Genomic DNA, 19,256 nt, shown 5'->3' on the forward strand with positions numbered 1-19,256 from the left:
TCTTTTGGCAATCTCCACCTATCACTGGCCCTCTATCCAGCTCTACCTGTCCTCCCCCCCCCACCCCCGCTCTTAAACCAGCCTATATTTCACCTCTTTTCTATTTTTCCTTAGTTCTGATGAAGAGTCATTCGGACTCGAAACATTAACTGTATTCCTCTCCGCAGATGCTGTCAGACCTGTTGAGTTTTTCCAGGTATTTTTGTTTTTGTCACACATGAAGAAACCGGGCTGGAAGCACCCACTTCATTATTAGGTGATTATTTAACCTCCAGCGCATATGGTAAATGTTTTAGAAAATACTATTTTGTTTGACCAATTTATTTTTTTCCCAATGGGAAAGTGAAACAAAATACTGGATCTTAAGCTATAGACAAAACATCCCTTATTGGCAAATTGGTAAAATAAGAAGTGCTCAGGCACTTATTTATCTTCAAGGAACATATAAAGGATAGTTAATAGAAAAAATGCAATTATAAAGCACCTTTCATGTTCTCAGGACATCCCACAGTTCCAGCAAACAACATCTACTCACCAATAACTTGCTAATCAGCATTCAGTCCAATGCCCAGGCACTGATAAGAACATAAAAAATAGGACCAGTTGCATACCCTTGAGCCTGCTCTGCCATTCAATATGATGGATGGCTGATCTTGGGCTTCAATTCCACTTTATTCTCTGCTCTCCATATCCCTCAATTCCCTGAGAGGCCAAAAATCTATCTCAGCCTTAAATATGACACATCCAAAACCCTCTGGGGTACAGAATTCCAATGATTCACAACCTTCTGCGTGAAGTTAGTTCTCAGTCCTAAATGATTGGCCCCTTATCCTGAGACTGTGCCTCTGTGTTTTGGAAGCCCTAGCCATGGAAACAACTTCTCAGTATCTACCCTGCCAATCCCTTTCATAATCTTGAATGCTTCAATGAGATCACCTCTCATTCTTCTAAACTCCAGAGAATATAGACCTAATTTACTCAGCCTCTCATCATAGGACAACCCTCTCATTGCAGGGGCCAATCTAGTGAACCTTTGCTGTACCGCCTCCAATGCAATAATAAGTCATTAATATAAATGATAAATAGCTGAGGCCCCAGCGCTGATCCTTGTGTCACTCCACTAGTCACAGTCTGCCAACTTGAAAATGCCCCATTTATCCCTCCTCACTGTTTCCTGTCATTTAACCAATCCTCTGTCCATGCTAACGTATCATCCCCAATCTATGAGCCCTGGGGGAGAATCTTTGCCCTTGTTGGGAAGGCTCGGCAGGGGTGGGTGGGGCCAGTTGGGAAAGCCAACCACCGCCTGCGATTTGGGCTGCACCGCGATTTCACACTAGCGGGCCAATTAAGGCCCACCCAGCTTGAAACGTGAGCTTCAGGCAATCAGCGCTGCCTGTGCGGGGGTGGGGGAGGAGAGTGAGCGGGACAAGCGTGAACTTCGCGCATGCATGCGAGTGCATGCTCGAAAATCTCCCTGAGGCACAGAGCTGCCTCAGGGAGATGAAGAATTTTCAAAAAAACAAAATAAAGATTTGAAAAATGTTATAAAACATATCCCCTTAAGTGAGTCTGTCACATGAGTAGGGATATGTTATAAATGAAATTTAAAACATTTTATTTCATTTTTATTTGACATTGGAAACCTCATCCTGCCTGCAAAGGCCGCTTGGTCTTTTCGCCTGCCCGCCAACCATAAGATTCGATGGGCACTGAAAAATTTAAGTTAATTGATACTTTAATGGCCTTAATAGGCCTTTTAATTGTCAGTGGGCGCGCTGCCGATTCCCACGCGTGCCTGCTGACCGAACTATTGCACAACTGTGCGTTGGTGTTGGGACACTCGCCTGATGTCAACATGCATCATTTCACACTCGAGCGGGTCAGGCTTGTGCTCGCCCACCGAGGTGAAAATTCTGCCCCTTATCTTGAGTATTGACCTTTTGTGTGGCACCTTATTGAATGTCTTTGGAAATCCATGTATACTATATCTACTGGTTCCCCTTTATCTACTCTACTAGTTAAATGCTCAAAAAACTCTAATAAATTTATCAGCCAGGATTTCCCTTTCATAAAACCATGTTCACTTGTTCCAATTATACTATGTTTTGCTAAGTGCATTGTTAAGACTTCCTTAATAATTGATTCTAGCACTTTCCTGATGACTGATGTTAGGCTAACTGGCCTATAGTTCTCTGTTTTCTCTCTTCCCTCCTTTCTTGAATAGCAGTGTTACATTTTCTAACCAATTAGATTAACCACCTAAGGGAGATTTGACCATGTACACCACCAATAGCCCTTAGAAAAATGAGGTTAATGGAGGTTAAGAGATAAACCCTCATGTGGCAAGGGTCAAACATGACAACAGAGGAAGGTGACCATGGTTGTCCAGGGTTAACCATAGGAACATGGTGAACATGAGGAAGCCATTCAGCTATTTTGAGTCTGTCCTGCCATTCAGTTCAATCAAAGATCAGTACCTCAACTCCATTTATCAATCTTTGTTCCATATTCATTTGATGCATTTACCTAACAAAAATCTACCAATCTCAGCTTGAAAAATTTTAGTTTACCTAAAACACACAGCTTTTGGGGGAGGAGTGCCAAATTATTAGCCTTGTGATCACTTTGCACACCAGTGCATTAGATTCTAGTGATTAGTGTACATGGACACATACATTAATCTGATCCTCCATGGCTCCGAGTGTCTCACATCAAGAAAATCTTGCAATTTGTCTTTCTTGGATCCAAAATGAATGACCCCACAATGTTCATCCTGAACTCTATCTGCTGCAGTTTTGCACATCACTTAGCCTGTCTATGCTCCTTTGTAACTTCCTGCTGCCATCTACATAACTACTACTGGTTGGAATACAAGAATAAGGAAGTGAAGCATCAGTTGTACAGAGCCTTAGTCAGACCCCGTCTGGAGTAATAGCATTTAGTTTTGGGCGCCGCACATCAGGAAGGATAAATTGGATTTGGAGGGAGTGCGGTGCAAATACACCAGAATGATCCTGGGGCTTGAAAGGGTTAAATTATAAGGACAGCATAAGCTTGATTTATATATTATAGAGTATAGCAGTTTGAGGGGTCATCTCATCGAGTTGTTTCAAATGATAAAAGAATTCTGTGGAGCAGATACTGAGAAACTATTTCCTCTGCTCCCCCAACAAGTGCCCTAGATGAGGTTAGGTAACTCAACGTAGAACAGGCTTTGAAACTTTGTCCCCCCTGATAATGAAAGGGTCAGGAACATGCCAACTCACAAAACCATCTGTACATTTCCTCCCACTGCCACCGCTTCTAACCCCAAAAGTAAGTTTTATAAAGAATCACAAAGAGCAACAGCATTGAGTGATTTGGTTGAATTGGAAGTCACCAATGCACAGTTTTTCCATTCTTGAATTTGTTTGCACATTGTCGAGTTATGAAGAGGTACACATTTTTATTCACAGGTATAAGGGGTTTGTTGGAAAAACAAACAAGGTTTTGATATGAACGGCTTCAACTTGTGTGGGAATTATTCCACCTTTGTACAGATTAATGTTGGTCATTAATCTTTGGTCCGAGTCACTGCCTTGGCATCTCTCACCCTTTAAATATGGCCCAACGCATTGTATCTTTCCACAAAGCTTCACCATGAGAACACTTCTGATTTTCTTGGCTCTGCTGGTGGCCGTTTATGCTCAGAGAGGTTTCGAGGGGTGAGTTGCAGTCTTGTAGCCAGGTTCCTCAATGTTATTATTCCAATCAGACACAAGGGTGGTAGGCCTTTACAAGGACCTCTTGGTTTGGAATCTGAGTTTGGAATCAGAAAGTTCCCAGGTTCAATCCTTGCCATTTGTTGAGTTTGCTGATGCATAATGGAGGGGTTGTGACTGTTGATCTCTGTGGCCCTGAGCTCAGAATTGGGGTGGGGAAGGGGAAACTCACCCAGGCATCCTCCATCTAAAAGATGTGTGTGCGTGTGAAGAGAATTAGGTTTGGTTGTGACGTCTCTCTTGCCAAAATAGCCAGCCAACACTAATGGCCGAGATTCCCACATGGATCAACTAGATGAGATGTTCTCATCCAAACCTTGGAGAGTAAATGGGAAAGAGTTGCTCTTTTGATGGCTACTCATAAGCTTGTGGTGTGCTAACGCACCCCTGATTAGTACCAAAGTGGTTGCACCATTGGTGCCAAGGATAAACATACTGAGAGTAATCAAGTGTTCTGTTCAATTCCAGAGTGTTGGCTGTGATATAGTTGCTGATGTTTAAGGAGCAGCACTGTTAGTGACTGAACTAGAAAGCTTCACTAATCCATAGCAAATCAAACCTTGACCTGGAACCTAATAGAGACTAAAGATGGAGAAATGAGTGATGCAGTGATTAGTATGCTGAACTTACACCTTCGCTATCTAAGTTCAAACATTGTCCAAAGTGATGGGGTGAAGATCGCATCTGGCTCCCTCCTCTAGCGGTTGCCTACAAAATGACTGGGAAAGTCTTTACTCCAATTCCTCATGGGTGAGGACCAACAAGGCAACTCAGTCCACAAGTTGGCACTGAATTGGCAATCAAGGAAACTGGGTACGGAAAGTGGAGAATTGTCATCTTAGGGTAGTTGTGAGTGCCCCTCTCAGGATGGGTCTGAGGCTCATGGCTGGGGCTGAGTAGAGAGAGCTGTGTAGTGATCATCTGACCATTTTGTAACTGAGCCTATCAAGTTGGGGGGGATCAGCAAATTAAAGCCCTGGAAGGTCAGAAGGAAGAGACGACTTTGGGCTGTAACAAAGACCACTGGGAATGCTGCTGGGTGCTCCCATGGAGTCCCCGAAATATCTGCAAGGATTAGAGCTTCATCTACTGGATGGTTCTGAATTGTAGCCAGGCTTTTCTGAGTGTCAGTTTTCAATTTAAGAATATGGATGGCAACGGTCTGAAGATTTTCCTGCAAATGCACCGATTGCCTGAAACAATGTCACTTATTTAATGGTGACTGGTCGTCTCTGGTCTCCTGACTATCTGCTCCTACACCCCTTCCATTTCACATCTCTTCTCACATAGTGATAACATCTGCAAGACTTCACACCTGACCTCATACTTCTTGCAATTACTGCAGAATTAGTCTTTCATCTCAGTGATCCTGGGATTTAAACCCACCCTTTGTAATAACCATATGCTAAAGGACTGATCCTTGGGTTTACACCTGGTCCCTTGTTAAATAATCACTAAAGGACCAAAGCTGTGGTTTACGCCCCGATCTCTTGTATTAACTTTACATTTAAAGACTGATCCTGGGATTCACACTTCATCCCTAGTATTAATCTTACACTAAACGTGCCCCCACTGTAAAGACTCTCTTAAGGAATGACCTGGGAACCATGAAACCAGACCTTAATAGGAGTTAGCTCTTTGAAAGCATGCAGGAGGGACAGAAGGGAGAAATAAATAATTGCTAAAATATATTTTATATATATGGTGGATCATCCTCCGCTATTTCCGCCAACTCCAGCATGATGCCACCACCAAACACATCTTCCCTTCACCCCCCCGCCCCCGGCGGCATTCCGCAGGGATCGTTCCCTCTGGGACACCCTGGTCTACTCCTCCATCACCCCCTACACCTCAACCCCCTCCCACGGCACCTTCCCATGCAACCGCAGAAGGTGCAACACCTGCCCCTTTACTTCCACTCTCCTCACCGTCCAAGGGCCCAAACACTCCTTTCAAATGAAGCAACATTTCACTTGCACTTCCCTCAATTTAGTCTACTGCATTCATTGCTCCCAATGCGGTTTCCTCTACATTGGAGAGACCAAACGCAGACTGGGTGACCGCTTTGCAGAACATCTTCGGTCTGTCTGCAAGCATTACCCAGACTTCCCTATTGCTTGCCATTTCAACACACCACCCTGCTCTCATGCCCACATGTCCGTCCTTGGCCTGCTGCAATGTTCCAGTGAAGCTCAACGCAAACTGGAGGAACAGCACCTCATCTTCCTACGGCACTTTACAGCCTTCCGGACTGAATATTGAGTTCAACAATTTTAGATCATGAATTCTCTCCTCCATCCCCACCCCCTTTCCGATCCCCCTCTTTTCTTTTCCAATAATTTATATAGATTTTTCTTTTCCCAGCTATTTCCATTATTTTTAAATGTATTTCCTTTCCATTGTTTTATCTCTATCTTTTAGCCTTTTTTGATTCCTTCACCCCACCTCACCCCCACTAGGGCTATCTGTACCTTGCTTGTCCTGCTTTCTACCCTTAATTATCACATTCCTTAGATAATATCACCACCTTCAACACCTCTTTGTCCTTTTGTCTGTGACATCTTTTGGTTATCTCCACCTATCACTGGCCCTCTATCCAGCTCTACCTGTCCCACCCACCCTTAAACCAGCTTATATTTCACCTCTCTTCTATTTTTACTTAGTTCTGTTGAAGGGTCATTCAGACTCGAAACGTTAACTGTGTTCCTCTCCGCAGATGCTGCCAGACCTGCTGAGTTTTTCCAGGTATTTTTGTTTTTGTTTTGTGCTAAAATATATTTGTTCACTTTGGTTGTTCTCCAAAGCTGTGATGCATTCCGCAGATCAAAACGATCCCAGAAGTTCTCTCATAGCTTCACAAAGTATCTTTCAACATCTCTTTTCTCATGAGGTACCTGTGCTATATCAACTCAGGGGCAAACTCTCACCTCAGAAGGTCATGGGTCCAAGTCCCACTTCAGCGATTCGAGCACAAAATCTAGGCTGATACTTCAGAGCAGAACTGAGGGAGCACAGCACTGTCAGAGATGCCATCTTGACGTTAAACCGAAGCCCTGACTGCCCTCTCAGGTGAAGGTAAAAAAATACCGCAGCACTGCTGGAAGAACAGGGGGTATCTCACCATTGCCCTGAGGCAATCTTTATCTCTCAGCCAACTTTATTACAACAGATTATCTGGTCATTTAACTCATTGCTATTTGTGGAGCCTTGCTCTGTGCAAATTGACTGCATTTTGCTACATTTCAACAGTGACTATATCTTAAAGTACCTTGTTATGGGACATACTGGGATCATGAAAGGGTGCTATAAATACGCAAGTTCTTTTCTTTCTTAATAATTAATCAAAGGCCCAAAAATGAAATACTGGCACTGATACCTGCCCTCTTTGTAGGGATCAGGTCCTCCGGATAACGCCAAGAGATGAAGAACAGGCGAGCCTAGTGATGTCCTTGGAGGATCAGGAGCATCTCCAGGTGAGTCAAACTGTAAATCGGCACCTTTCACCATAAGCTATAGAGGGAGCTACAAACACATGAACTCTTCATCAGTGGCCAGCCCATGGCATTGCTGAAAGATAGACTAAAGTCTACATCATCATTCCAATGTTTCAGTGTTAATCTGTCCTGCTCCTTTAAGACTGCCATTCAAACTGGCCTCATCAGGTTTTGACGCTACTTATAAACTGTTGGGACCAGAGATTAGTTCCAACAGGTTGTAAATGTCAGGCTCTAAGTCAAAAAATGACTTTCTCCCCCTTTTTTAAATTTCCTTTGCCCGTGTAGCGAAACAACAACTTATATTTATATACCGCTCTTAACGTGATGAAATATCCTAAGGCTTCACAGATGCATTATCAAACAAAATGTGACACTGAGCCAAATAAGGAGATATTGGGTCAGATGACCAAAAGTTTGGTCAAAGAGGAAGTTTTTAAGGAGTGTCTTAAAGGAGGAAAGTGAGGTGAAGAGGTGTAAGGAGGGAATTCCTGAGCTTAGGGTCTAGGCAGCTGAAGGCACGACCACCATTGCTGGAGCAAAAGAGACCAGAATTAGAGGGGTACAGATATCTCAGAGGATTGTGGGGCTGGAGGAGATTACAGGGGTAGAGTGGGCAAGGGCATGGAGGGATTTGAAAACAAGGTATGACTCTGGTGTGTGATGGGGATGATCAGTAACTGATCGATTTTCCTTCCTGTTATATTTCCTGTCACTGAAGTAGAATAAAGCTGGGTTCAGATGACTTACAGTGTGAAAACTCTTACGGTAAATTCAGCAGCTTATCATTGGGATCTGGCCAACCAATTACACACGGTGACTAGCAACATTGTGTGGAAACATCTGTTTTTTGAACAAAACCTTGCTTCAGATGCCGTATATTGCTGTACACTAGTCAACAAGTCGTTGCCAGGAAATGTAGCCTATATTATATAATGTTCTGCAAATATATATTCTATATGTTAAACATAACCACAATTGTCCTCTCCCTCTCTCTCCAGCTTGATATATGGCACAGTCCCATGAAGTCTGACCTCATTATAGATATCCATGTTCCGGAGAACAGCCTTCAGTCTTTCAAAGTGTTTCTGGAGCACAATGGTATTCAGTACTCAGCGATGATTGAAGACTTGCAGGTATGACACTAAACCACATTAAGCCAAATAGAGGGGCTACAATTGGGCTCAGTTTCCTGGGTCAGAGAGGGAGATATTTGACCAGGTTTCCCATTCTTAATTTTATTCCAGTGGCCCCTGCTGTACATGTCTGTGACTGGGCTGTGTGGAAGCCTATGCAAGTGTCTGTGTATATGAGCTATGTGTGAGGGCCTATGTGTGAGTAGAGATATGTGTAAGTATATGCAAATATGTGTCAGTGGCATGTGTGTGACTGCATGTACTTGGTTGTGAGTGTAGACTGTTTGCAGGGGGGTGGTGGTGGTGTGTGTGTGTGTGTCTAGTGGATGTGACCATGTGCATGAGGTTATGCAAATGGGGGAGTGCATAGTGTTCTGTGTTCATGTGGGGGGTAGGTACATGTGAGTAGCGGTGGGTGTTTGGAGGTTTTTGGGGTATGTGTATTTGTGAACAGGTTTGTGTGTGTTTACATTTGTATGAAGTGGGTATGTGACTTTGTAGTGGTGTGCGTGTGTGGAATGTGTGTTTGGGTGTGTATGAAGTATAAGTATATGTGCATAAGTATATGTGAGTAGAGCTGTGTGTTTGGGGGCACATGGGGTGTGTATATATGTGAACAGTGGTGTGTAGGGTGTGTGTGTGTCTGGAAGGATGTATGAAATGTCAGATAAGAACAATATTAGATGAGAACAGCTGGCCCGTCATGTCTGCAGCATTGGATAACCTGCTGAGCTAGAGATGAAGGAAGAAAATAGGTGGGAGAGAAAATGACTATTAGTGATACTGGTCTTCCCAACCAACATCACTAAAACAGATTATCTGGTCATTTACCTCATTGTTGGATGTGGGACCTTGCTGTGTGCAAACAGACTGCTGTATTTCTCTGCATTACAACATTGACAACACTTGAAAAGTATTTTTGGGAAGCACTTAGGGATGTGCTGAGGGTGTGATACGTTCTGTATAAAGCCACATCTTACCTTTAGGTGCTGATTGACGATGAGAAAGCTGAGCTGGAGCAGATGACCATGATGGAACATACCGCTTCCTCCTTCAGCTATGGCAAATACCACACTCTGGACGAGGTACACACTCAGGGGTTTTACTGGGAAGGAGCTGCATCACATTTGTCTGCTGTGCTCTGACAACACAGTGACTGAGGGGGGGGTCTTGGGGGGGTGGGGGGGGGAGGGGGGTGATGTGGGGGGAGTGGTCAGAGGTAAAGTTGGGCACCAGCCAGCTCCTGATGCTCTTGGTCACTGCGTGCAGGTCTTGCAGATACAGTCGATGAAAGCATGAGGGAGGGTGGGACAGGGACAAGGAGAAGGGCAGGACAGTGCCCTCTAAGGCTCCTTTCATCTACAGACCTTTCACTGACTCTCCACTACAGGAATACTTCCAGGAACACTCCAGACAATCTCATTTACACATCCCCAGCCACTTACTTTAGTTATTATGAAAGATCTGAATTGTCATTTACTAGTTAGATTGGTTAGTTAGTATGACCAGGGCTAGCTAGATTAGTTGGTGCAAATAGCCAAAGCTGGAGTGTTTTCAATCGCCGTCTTTCTTTCACGTGTTCCTTCCTCTCCTGTTCCTCTACACAGAAGTGCTAGTCTGCAATGTTTTGATTTATCTTTAACATTTGCGCCAGGTTTATAGTTGGATGGACAGTCTTGCTATTGAGTATCCAGGACTGGTAGAGAAGCAACAGATTGGGACATCGTTCGAAGGCCGCCCGCTCTATGTGTTAAAGGTATGGAAATGATTTGAAAGTAACTGGGGACTAATTACACACTGGCCTCCCACCACCAGGTTCTCCACATCCAGCCAGGAGTGAGGGGTTGAACGTTGAATTTTTCTTCTTGCTGCCAACTGTTGGGGTTATTGGGCAGTTCCAACCCAGCCAGGGGGCTTGGGCCCAGTTATCATGTGGAGCCACTGGCATGATCATCAACCTAGGCCCAACTCTGGGCCTGTGCTCTAGGACCCAGCTTAACCAGAGAAGTCCCCAAGACCCGAATGTCCAACCAAGATTGTTCAGTTCTCACTGAAACAAGAAGAATTACTCTCCCTTTGGTGGGATTTAATCCAACACCAAGGCAGATAAAGCAATTTGAGCGAGTCAGACATGGACTGTAGGGTTGCCAACTCTAGTTGGACAAATTCCTGTAGATTTTACCAGTTCACCCAGGCAGACTACCTTTTTTAAATCCTTCACCGATGTTGTGTGTGGCACAATGGGAACCTGTTGGTAAATCCACTATGAAGGGCATGTTTCCATGAGGACAAAATTTCCTTGTTAGCGTTTGGGATATAAACTGTTGCTTGGGTGCAGTTTGGGGAAATTTGACTGGGGAGGATCATGAGCCTGTGACAGAGCCTGCCTCTGATATTTGATCCATTTGAGTGGACAGGCAGACTGTATTATGGGCTGTGCTCTCAGTTTCCTCTCTGCTCCCCCAGACGACGCTTTAAGCCTGCCAAGTTCTAAGGGGGGAAATCTGCCCCCCCTCACTGCAGGGCCGTGTTCCTCCTTGTAACCATATCCTATTCACTTTGACAGTTCAGCACCGGTGGAACCAGACGCCCGGCGATCTGGATTGACAGTGGGATCCATGCCCGTGAGTGGGTCTCTCCTGCCAGTGCAATCTGGATGGCGAAGAAGGTAAACCAACCCATAATCAGTGGAGTTGTCAGGCGTGGTTAACACCCATGGCATCATAGATCAAACTGAGCCACACAGAGCAGGAAAGGTCTGGGGTCCCATTCCTGCTTTGTGCTCTGTTAGCTGACTTCAGTGCTTGGAGGCGATGGGGGGGTGGTGGGAGGGGAGGATGGGAGGAGGAAGGAGGGTTGGCCTCAGGACCCTGTGGAAGGGAGAGAAGCAGGGGAGCAATAGAGTCAGCATCAGCACCCTGGGGTTTGAGGATGGACAGAATTGTGAGGTTTTGTGTGACAGATGGAGATTGACTGACCCTGGTGGCTGGGTAGCTGTTTCCCCGCTCTCTGTTTATCTGTTTCTTGTTGCATCCCATTCACTGTCTCTCTTTATCTGTTTTTTCCCGTCTCACTTTCTTTCTCTTCATTTTACTCTGTCTCACTTACTCTACTTCTTTATTTGTGCCTTGTTCTGTCTCACTCTCTTCTACCTTACTCTCTGTCTCACTTGCTATCGATCTAGCTATCTGTGACTTGTTCTATCTCACTATCTCTCTCTCTCTACGTTTTATCTACTTCACTCTATCTCCCTCTATCGGTTTCGCTCACTTGGTCTGTTTTTCTCTTCTCTCACTTGCTCTTTTTTCTCTTTGTTTGTCCCCACTATCAAGAGACAGATGAGGTTGTCGAGCATTTGCACTGTGCTGGATGGCACTGTGGGTTTTTTGCTTATATTTGTTCATGGGGTGTGGGTGTCGCTAGCTAGGCCAGCATTTATTGCCCATCCCTAATTGCCCCTGAGAAGATGGTGGCGAGCTGCCTTCTTGAACCGCTGCAGTCCAGGTTCCTTGGGGTGTATGGTAACTGAGGTTTGCACACCTGGAATGCACCAAGTTTGATCCTTGAGCGATGTATGGCTGCTAATCTTTGTCGAAATTCAACCCAGTCCCAAATAACACTGAGGAAAAGAGCAGGGATCAAGCACAATTTGTTATATCACAAATTCTCTCTTTCAGATCTGCACTGACTATGGCCAGGAACCTTTCATCACATCACTGCTGAGGAAAATGGACATCTATATGGAAATTGTGGTGAACCCAGATGGTTATGTTTATACCCACACCAAGGTCAGTACCCCAAGGGTTTCCAGCTTGACCGAACCACTCCGACATCTTCAAAATCTTGGGTTAGGCTCTGTCAATATTCACCACAAACGCTTAGCAGCTTCCGTTGGTCCCTTATGTGAAGGAATACAATCTTCATATGACTGAGCGATATGTTACGCTGTCAGTAATTACAGGTGATCTGGTCACTTATCACGCCACTGTTTGTGGGAGCTTGCTGTGCACGAATTGGCTGCTGCGTTTCCCTTATATTATAACCATCTTTTAAGAAAGTAACTTCATTGGTTGTAAAGTGGTTTGGGATGTCCTCAGGTCATGAAAGGCGCTACATAAATTGAAGTGCCTTCTATTTCTCCTGACCTCATGAAGATGCTGTAGTCGTTGCGCTCATGAGGATGCTGTAACAACAACTTATATTTATATGACATTTTTAATGTGATAAGATGTCCCAAGGCACTTCATAGGAGCATTACAAAACAGAATATGACACGCATACTGAAGGAGATATTAGATCACATGACCAAAAGCTTGGTCAAAGATCTTAAAGGAAGAAAGAAAGGTGGAAGTGGTATAGGGAGGGTATTCCAGAGCTGTGGGCCGAGGCAGCTGAAGGCATGGCCACCTATAGAGGATTGATTAAAACCAGGGATGCTCAAGATGCCAGAATTAGAGGAACGCAGATATCTTGGAGCGTTGTGGAGCTGGAGGAGATGACAGAGAAAGCAAGGGGCAAGGTCATGGAGCGATTTGAAAACATGGATGAGAATTTGAAAATTAAGATGTTGCTTGACCAGGAGCCAACATAGGTCAGCGAGCACAGGAGTGATAGGGGGACGGGACTGAGTGCGAGTTAAGACACAGGCAGCAGAGTTTTCGATAACTTCGAGTTTACGAAGGGTAGAATGTGGGAGACTAGCCAGGAGTGCATTGGAATAGTTGAGTCTGGTGTAATGCTGGTGTTCTGATAACATGACCTTTTTCTAGAACCGTATGTGGCGTAAGACCAGGTCCACAGCCCCTGGAAGGAAATGTGTCGGGGTCGATGCCAACAGGAACTTTGATGCTGGGTTTGGAGGTGCGTGAGATGATTTTGTTTTCTTCCTCCTTTAGCTCCATAAGAATATATGACCCTTAAGGCGCGTCCTGATGTCATCAGTTAGTGAATGCCAGAGAGCTATTTGACCACTGTAGGCATCACCACTGTGTCTAGTCTTGCCTTCACCTGACGCCTACACACAGACACCATACAATGGTTGGAGGAGGGGTGGGCTGAGGGAAACATGGTTTTCACTGGATAAGTCACCAGAAGTCAGAATCCTAGCTGAATATGGAATATGGAGACTGAGATCAGGTTAACTGAAGGCAGACAAATGGGTTCCAAAAGTTCATGTCAGGACTGTGGCTGGAAGTAAGAGAGTGCAGACTTCAGGTAGGGACAGGATCAAACTTGGTTTTGATGCCCCTGTTGTTGAATAGCTGGTCATTGCCCTTTGGGCAAGATAGTGGCATGCACCAGTTCCTGGGAATTAGCAGCAGAGGAGGAAGAGGTGAGATGGGCTGAGAGCAATACAGAGGGACTAAGGTGTTTGTGTAAAGATTAATGACAGCTGCTGCCCATGTGACAGGTCCTGGAACCAGTAACAATCCATGCATGGAGACGTACCGTGGGCCCCACCCCAACTCTGAACCCGAGGTCGCGGCCATCGTGAACTTTGTGCGGAGACACAGAAACATCAAGAGCTTCATCACCATTCACAGTTACTCACAGCTCCTCATGTTCCCTTTTGGGTACAAGTGTGTGCACCCTGCTAATTACCAGGAGCTGGTAGGTCAAACCTTCTTTACAATCTTTATTGTCCACTTTTCTACATCACCCCCACCCCGCTGCCTCTTCCTCCATCTCCTATGAATATTCCCCCATTTCTTGAGCAGGCTGGACCCATTGATGAGGTGAGGGGACTGTTTCACTGAAGCTGTGTCCCCTCCATTAACTCCTCCAAATGGCCAGTCTAATCAACGTCACCAGCAGGCCCAGTGCTGTCCTGGTCCCTGGCCTGCACTCCCATTAGGATGAGATGTTGAGGCCTTCCCTTCCCTCCCAGATGGATGTAAAATATTCAGTGGTGGTCTTTGAAGGAGAGTGACGAATTCTTTTGGTTATTACAACAGTGACTGCACTTCATAAAGTACTTCATTGACTGTAAAATGCTTAGGGATGCCCTGCAATCATGAAAAGTGCTAAATGAATTGAATTCTTTATTTTCTCTTTTGCACTTTGCTTTTTTTGCACTTTAGTAACTGGGGCTATTTATACATAACCCACCTGCAAGATATTAAAAGGCCAGATAGAACCCATGATACAGTGGACTGTTTATGGGTCATGGGAGGAGTTTTGGCAGCACATTGGTTATGTTATTGGACTAGTAATCAGAATTCAATAAATCTGGAATAAAATAAAAAGCTAGTATCAGTAATGGTGACCATAAGACTACTAGATTGTTGTAAAAAACCCATCTGGCTCACTAGTATCCTTCAGGAAAGGAAATCTGCTGGCCAATTGTGGCTTCAGGCCCACAGCAATGTGGCTGATTCTTAACTACATTCTGAAATGACCTAGCATGCCACTCAGTTGTAATAGGGATGGGCAATAAATGCTGGCCTTGCCAGTGACACCCACATCCTGTGAATGATTAATAATAAAAATACTTCCCATTATAGAGGGGATAGCGATTAATGGTTGGGTAGATGACGCAGGGGCTAAGTGACCTTTTCTAGTTCTGCTCTCATTTTCCATGATCAGTGCTCCAGACTGGACCATGGGAAGGTGATTGGTGAAGTGTGCTGATTCTGTTTTCTCTCTGCAGGAGGCACTTGCTAAATCCGCTGTCAGCTCTTTAACCTCACTGTACGGAACACGGTATAAGATCGGGTCTATCTGTGATGCAATCTGTAAGTACAATAACCGCGCCCAGTAACAGTTACATAGATGGGGCAAAAGCTGTCTTTTAGGGTCATCCTTGGCTGAATCTATAGCACTCTTTCCCCTGAGTCAGAAAGTCCCAGTCCAAGGTTCAAGTCCCAGGAAACTGAGCAGATAGTCCAGGCTGACCCTCCAGTGCAGTGCTGAAGGAGTGCTGCAGTGTGGGAGGTGCCACCTTTCAGATAAGGCCCTGCATGCCCCATCAGGTGGAAGTTAAAAGATGTCATAGCCCTATTTTCAAGAAATCTAGGGTACTCTCCCTGCTGTCCTGGCCAATATGTATCCCTCAACCAACAACACGAAAACAGATTATCTGCTTGTTCATCATTGCTGTTTGTGGGAGCTGGCCATGGACAAATTGGCTGCCGCATTTCCTACATTACAACAGGTACTACACTTCAAAAGTCACTTAATTGGCTGTAAAATGCTTTGCGATGTCCTGAGGTTGTGAAAGGTGCTATATAAATGCAAATCTTTCTTTTGAATGAGGAAATGATAAGCTGTGATGACAAAACACTCTTAAGGCTTACGCTCTCCTTTTCCATTTCAGACCAGGCCAGCGGAGGCAGCATTGACTGGACATACAACGAGGGCATCAAGTACTCCTTTGCCTTTGAACTCCGTGACACCGGTCGCTATGGTTTCATGCTGCCATCCAGGCAGATTCTCCCAACTGCTGAGGAGACTTGGCTGGCGATGAGGACAATCATGGAGTACGTTAGCGACCGCTCATGACCTTTATACCAATTGGGACAACATAGAGTTAGGGTTATGGCTAAACTTGTCCTTTGATGATCATTCATTATGTCAAACATGTTGTAATTTGCAACAACTCCCATTGAGCTGCTTCTGTTTTACTTGTATTTTTATCAATGCATTGTCATGAAAATGTATGAGCAAAACCCACCACCACCCCCCATCGTCAAAAAAAATAAAGATTAGAAAGGGACAATCCTGACTGATATTTGAAATTCAATCCTTTTAGACTGAGCTGAAAGTTTTCTTATTGGAAACAGAGACAAACAGGAACAAAATTGTCCTGAGTGGCTGAGGACTCTGGTGCTGCGTTTACCTCATATTATTGGGCAGTAGTTGTGTAAGGAAGTTTTAAAAAAAAGAGAAAAAAACTTTCGGGATTGTAAGCGCTCATCCTCACAGAATAGCCTCCTGCAACACACTCCCCAATCACAAGTGAACCCTTCCCACCACTAATGAAACTACCCCTGATCATTAATAAACCCTCCCGTAATCTTTAGTAACCCCCATTACTAGTAAACCAATCATTAAAACCTCTCCCCCAGTCACAGGTAACCTCTTCTCCCATTGCTGAAAAAAATAATTAACTTTCATTTTTTAGTACCTCTCACGCTCTCAGAAAACCCCAAAATAGCCAATAAAGTATTTTGCAAGCTGCAGTCCAGAGGTTTGGGCATAGTCCAGCCCAATATTCCAATGCAGTATTGAGGGAGTGTCACACCATCTGAGGTGCTATCATTCGGGTTAAACTGAGGCCTCATCTGCCCTTCTCAGGTTGATGTAGAAGATCCAATGGCTCTACTGAGAGAAGAGTAGGAGAGTTCTCCTGGTGTCCTGGCCAATATTTATCTCTCAACCAACAGCATTCAAACAGATTATTTGGTCTTTGATATGTGCAACTTGCTGTATTTTCCTATATTAGACCAGTTATGATGTTTCAAAAGTACTTAATTGGCTATGAAACACTTGGGGAGGTTCTAAGGTTGTGAAAGGTGCTATACAAATGCAAGTCCTTTCTTTCTTATGAATTGCAGTTGCTGTTATTTTATAGGCAGTCAATTTGTATACAGCAAAGTCCTACCGGTACCATGAGGGAAGAGGCCAGTTAATCTGTTTTCCGGATATTGTTTGAGGGATAAATGTTGGTCAGGACACAGGGGGGAGCTGCCCTGTGCTTCAAATAATGCTATGGGATCTTTCACATTGAGCTAAACAGCTGGAGCAGGGCCTTGGTTTAACACAGTGGCAAAAGTGCAATCACTGAGCCAAGGCTGCCACTTAAACATCTCATTTGGAAGCTCTGAAAAAACTGCACTTCCTCAGTACTAGCGTGATGCCTAGATGGTTCTAAACCTCTGTGCTTCTCAGCCTCACTCTTGTCCTTTAAGACCCTTCTTAAAATCCATCACTTTGACGAACCTTTTGGGCTTCCTTCCGAATATCTCCTTCTTTGTCTCAAAGTTCACATTTATTAGACTACACTCCTGTGAAGAGCTTTGGGACATTTCCCCACATCAAAGGGATTATATAAATGCAAGTTGATGTTGCTGTTGATAGTAGCAGACTGTAAAATTTTGGCTGAATGGTTATCCTTAAATTAGGAAAGATATTGGTTGCCCCCCTAGCTCAGTGGATAAATAACCCGTTAGGTATGTTTTGACAGCAGCTTCCAAATCCACAACCTTTACCACCTTGGAGGACAAGGGCAGCAACTGCATGGGAACACCACCACCTGGAAGTTCCCCTCCAAGTCACTTACCATCCTGACTTGGAAATATATCGCCATTCCTTCACTGTCGCTGGATCAAAATCCTGGAACTCCCCCCATAACAGCACTGTGGGTGTACCTACACCACATGGACTGCAGGTGTTCAAGAAGTTGGCTCACCTCCGCCTTCTCGAGGGTAATTAGGGGTGGGCAATAAAAGCTGGCCTGGCCTGTGATGCCCACACCTTGTGAATGAATTTTTAAAAATGAGCCACACGGTTGGGAACAAGGTACTAGTTTCAATCCCAGGTCTGTGCTGAGTTCTCCATTGGCTCAGCGTTAGGAGCACAACAGATAGGCTTGGGAAGACTGGCCAGATTTCTTGGCCCTGATGACTATTCAGTGACTACCACGCCCACTCTTGGTAATTTATATGCACAGTCTTTGGGAGAGGGAAGAGCTCAGCATGGCTGTGATGAGTTCATAGTAAAATAGCCCGTGGACACTCAATGTCTCAGCAAATGCTTGCATGAGGTGTTGAATAGCCACTGATACTTGTGGAAGGGTCTCCAGGAGAGAGTCAATGTTGTGACAGAAGGAGGGAGAATGGCAAATTTAAATTAAAAACTGGCCGTGGGGCAGTTATGGAGGAGCCAAAGTTAAAAATCAGAGGTTATGTCACAGAAACGGGATCTTCAATATGATTTAATAATACCCTGATCACCACTGGGCCTGGGAACACCCTAATTACAGGTTTAGGATTCCTTTATTGAAATGAATATACCTTGTAAAATGATTTTCATTGCTTCCTTGTTCCTTGGTTTCCTTCCAAGTCACTGCTATTCTGGTGAAAGGGGGTAGTCGATGACCTGCTTGCTCCCAGTCAAAGCCACTGAACAATTAACACCAATATAAATACAGTGCATTACATTTGGTACAAAGGCTGTATAACGCCATAGGATTAGCAACAGGAAGCTATTCAGACCCTTGAGCCTGTTCTGCAATTCAATTAGATCATAGCTGATCTGTACCTCAACTCCATCGGCCTGCCTTTGATTCATATCTATTGATGCCTTTCCCAACAAAAATCTACTGATATCAAGGTTTGAAAATTATCAATTGACCGTCAGGGGGAGAGTGTTCCAGATTTCCTCCCTCAGCTTCTAACACGGTATCACATCAACCATTTTAAATAGAATAAATGAAAATAAATGGAAGCTGCATTTATAAATCACCTTTCACATTCTCAAGAATCTCAAACTGCTTCACAAGTTAGGGACCACTTGTGAAGTGTAGTCACTGTTGTTACTTAGGGTAATTTTGCAGACAATCTAAACATCATGAACAAATTAGATAAATGATCGCTGAACCTTTCTTGGTGCTGGTGTCTGACGGAGGAATGTTGGCCAGGACACCAGGAGAACTCCTTTGTTCTTTGACCAGTGCCATGGATCCTTTATATCCACCTGGTTCTTTTTAACTATAGTTGCCTGGGGTGAGACACAGCTTACCTCTTTCAGCTATCTGGACAGTCTGTGTCCTGTTTTGTTGCGAGCTAGATAACATTACAGTGACAGTGTAGCACATCCCTGGTATATGTCCCCACCACTGGTGTACTGACAAAATATAATCA

The 19,256-nt window shown here is 44.5% G+C and overlaps 1 protein-coding gene across 1 annotated transcript; it reads left to right on the forward strand.

Annotated features, from left to right (window-relative positions):
- Positions 1–3,642: 3,642 nt before the first annotated feature.
- Positions 3,643–15,894, forward strand: LOC144687554 (carboxypeptidase A1-like). Its single transcript, XM_078553844.1, has 11 exons — positions 3,643–3,707; positions 7,156–7,237; positions 8,260–8,394; positions 9,381–9,479; positions 10,049–10,150; positions 10,961–11,062; positions 12,072–12,182; positions 13,164–13,254; positions 13,805–14,004; positions 15,044–15,128; positions 15,710–15,894. The coding sequence occupies exons 1-11, from the start codon at positions 3,643–3,645 to the stop codon at positions 15,892–15,894; spliced, it is 1,257 nt and encodes a 418-aa protein (XP_078409970.1).
- The last annotated feature ends 3,362 nt before the right edge of the window (positions 15,895–19,256 follow it).

The sequence above is a fragment of the Cetorhinus maximus genome, chromosome 12 (assembly GCF_964194155.1).
Source record: "Cetorhinus maximus chromosome 12, sCetMax3.hap1.1, whole genome shotgun sequence".
NCBI lineage: Eukaryota > Metazoa > Chordata > Chondrichthyes > Lamniformes > Cetorhinidae > Cetorhinus > Cetorhinus maximus.

Excerpts from the sequence above, each read along its gene's own strand:
- LOC144687554 (XM_078553844.1), top strand. The coding sequence starts at position 3,643 with ATGAGAACACTTCTGATTTTCTTGGCTCTGCTGGTGGCCGTTTATGCT. Across the intron at positions 7,238-8,259 it reads AGGATCAGGAGCATCTCCAG|CTTGATATATGGCACAGTCC; the intron begins GTGAGTCAAACT and ends CTCTCTCTCCAG. Across the intron at positions 11,063-12,071 it reads CAATCTGGATGGCGAAGAAG|ATCTGCACTGACTATGGCCA; the intron begins GTAAACCAACCC and ends TCTCTCTTTCAG.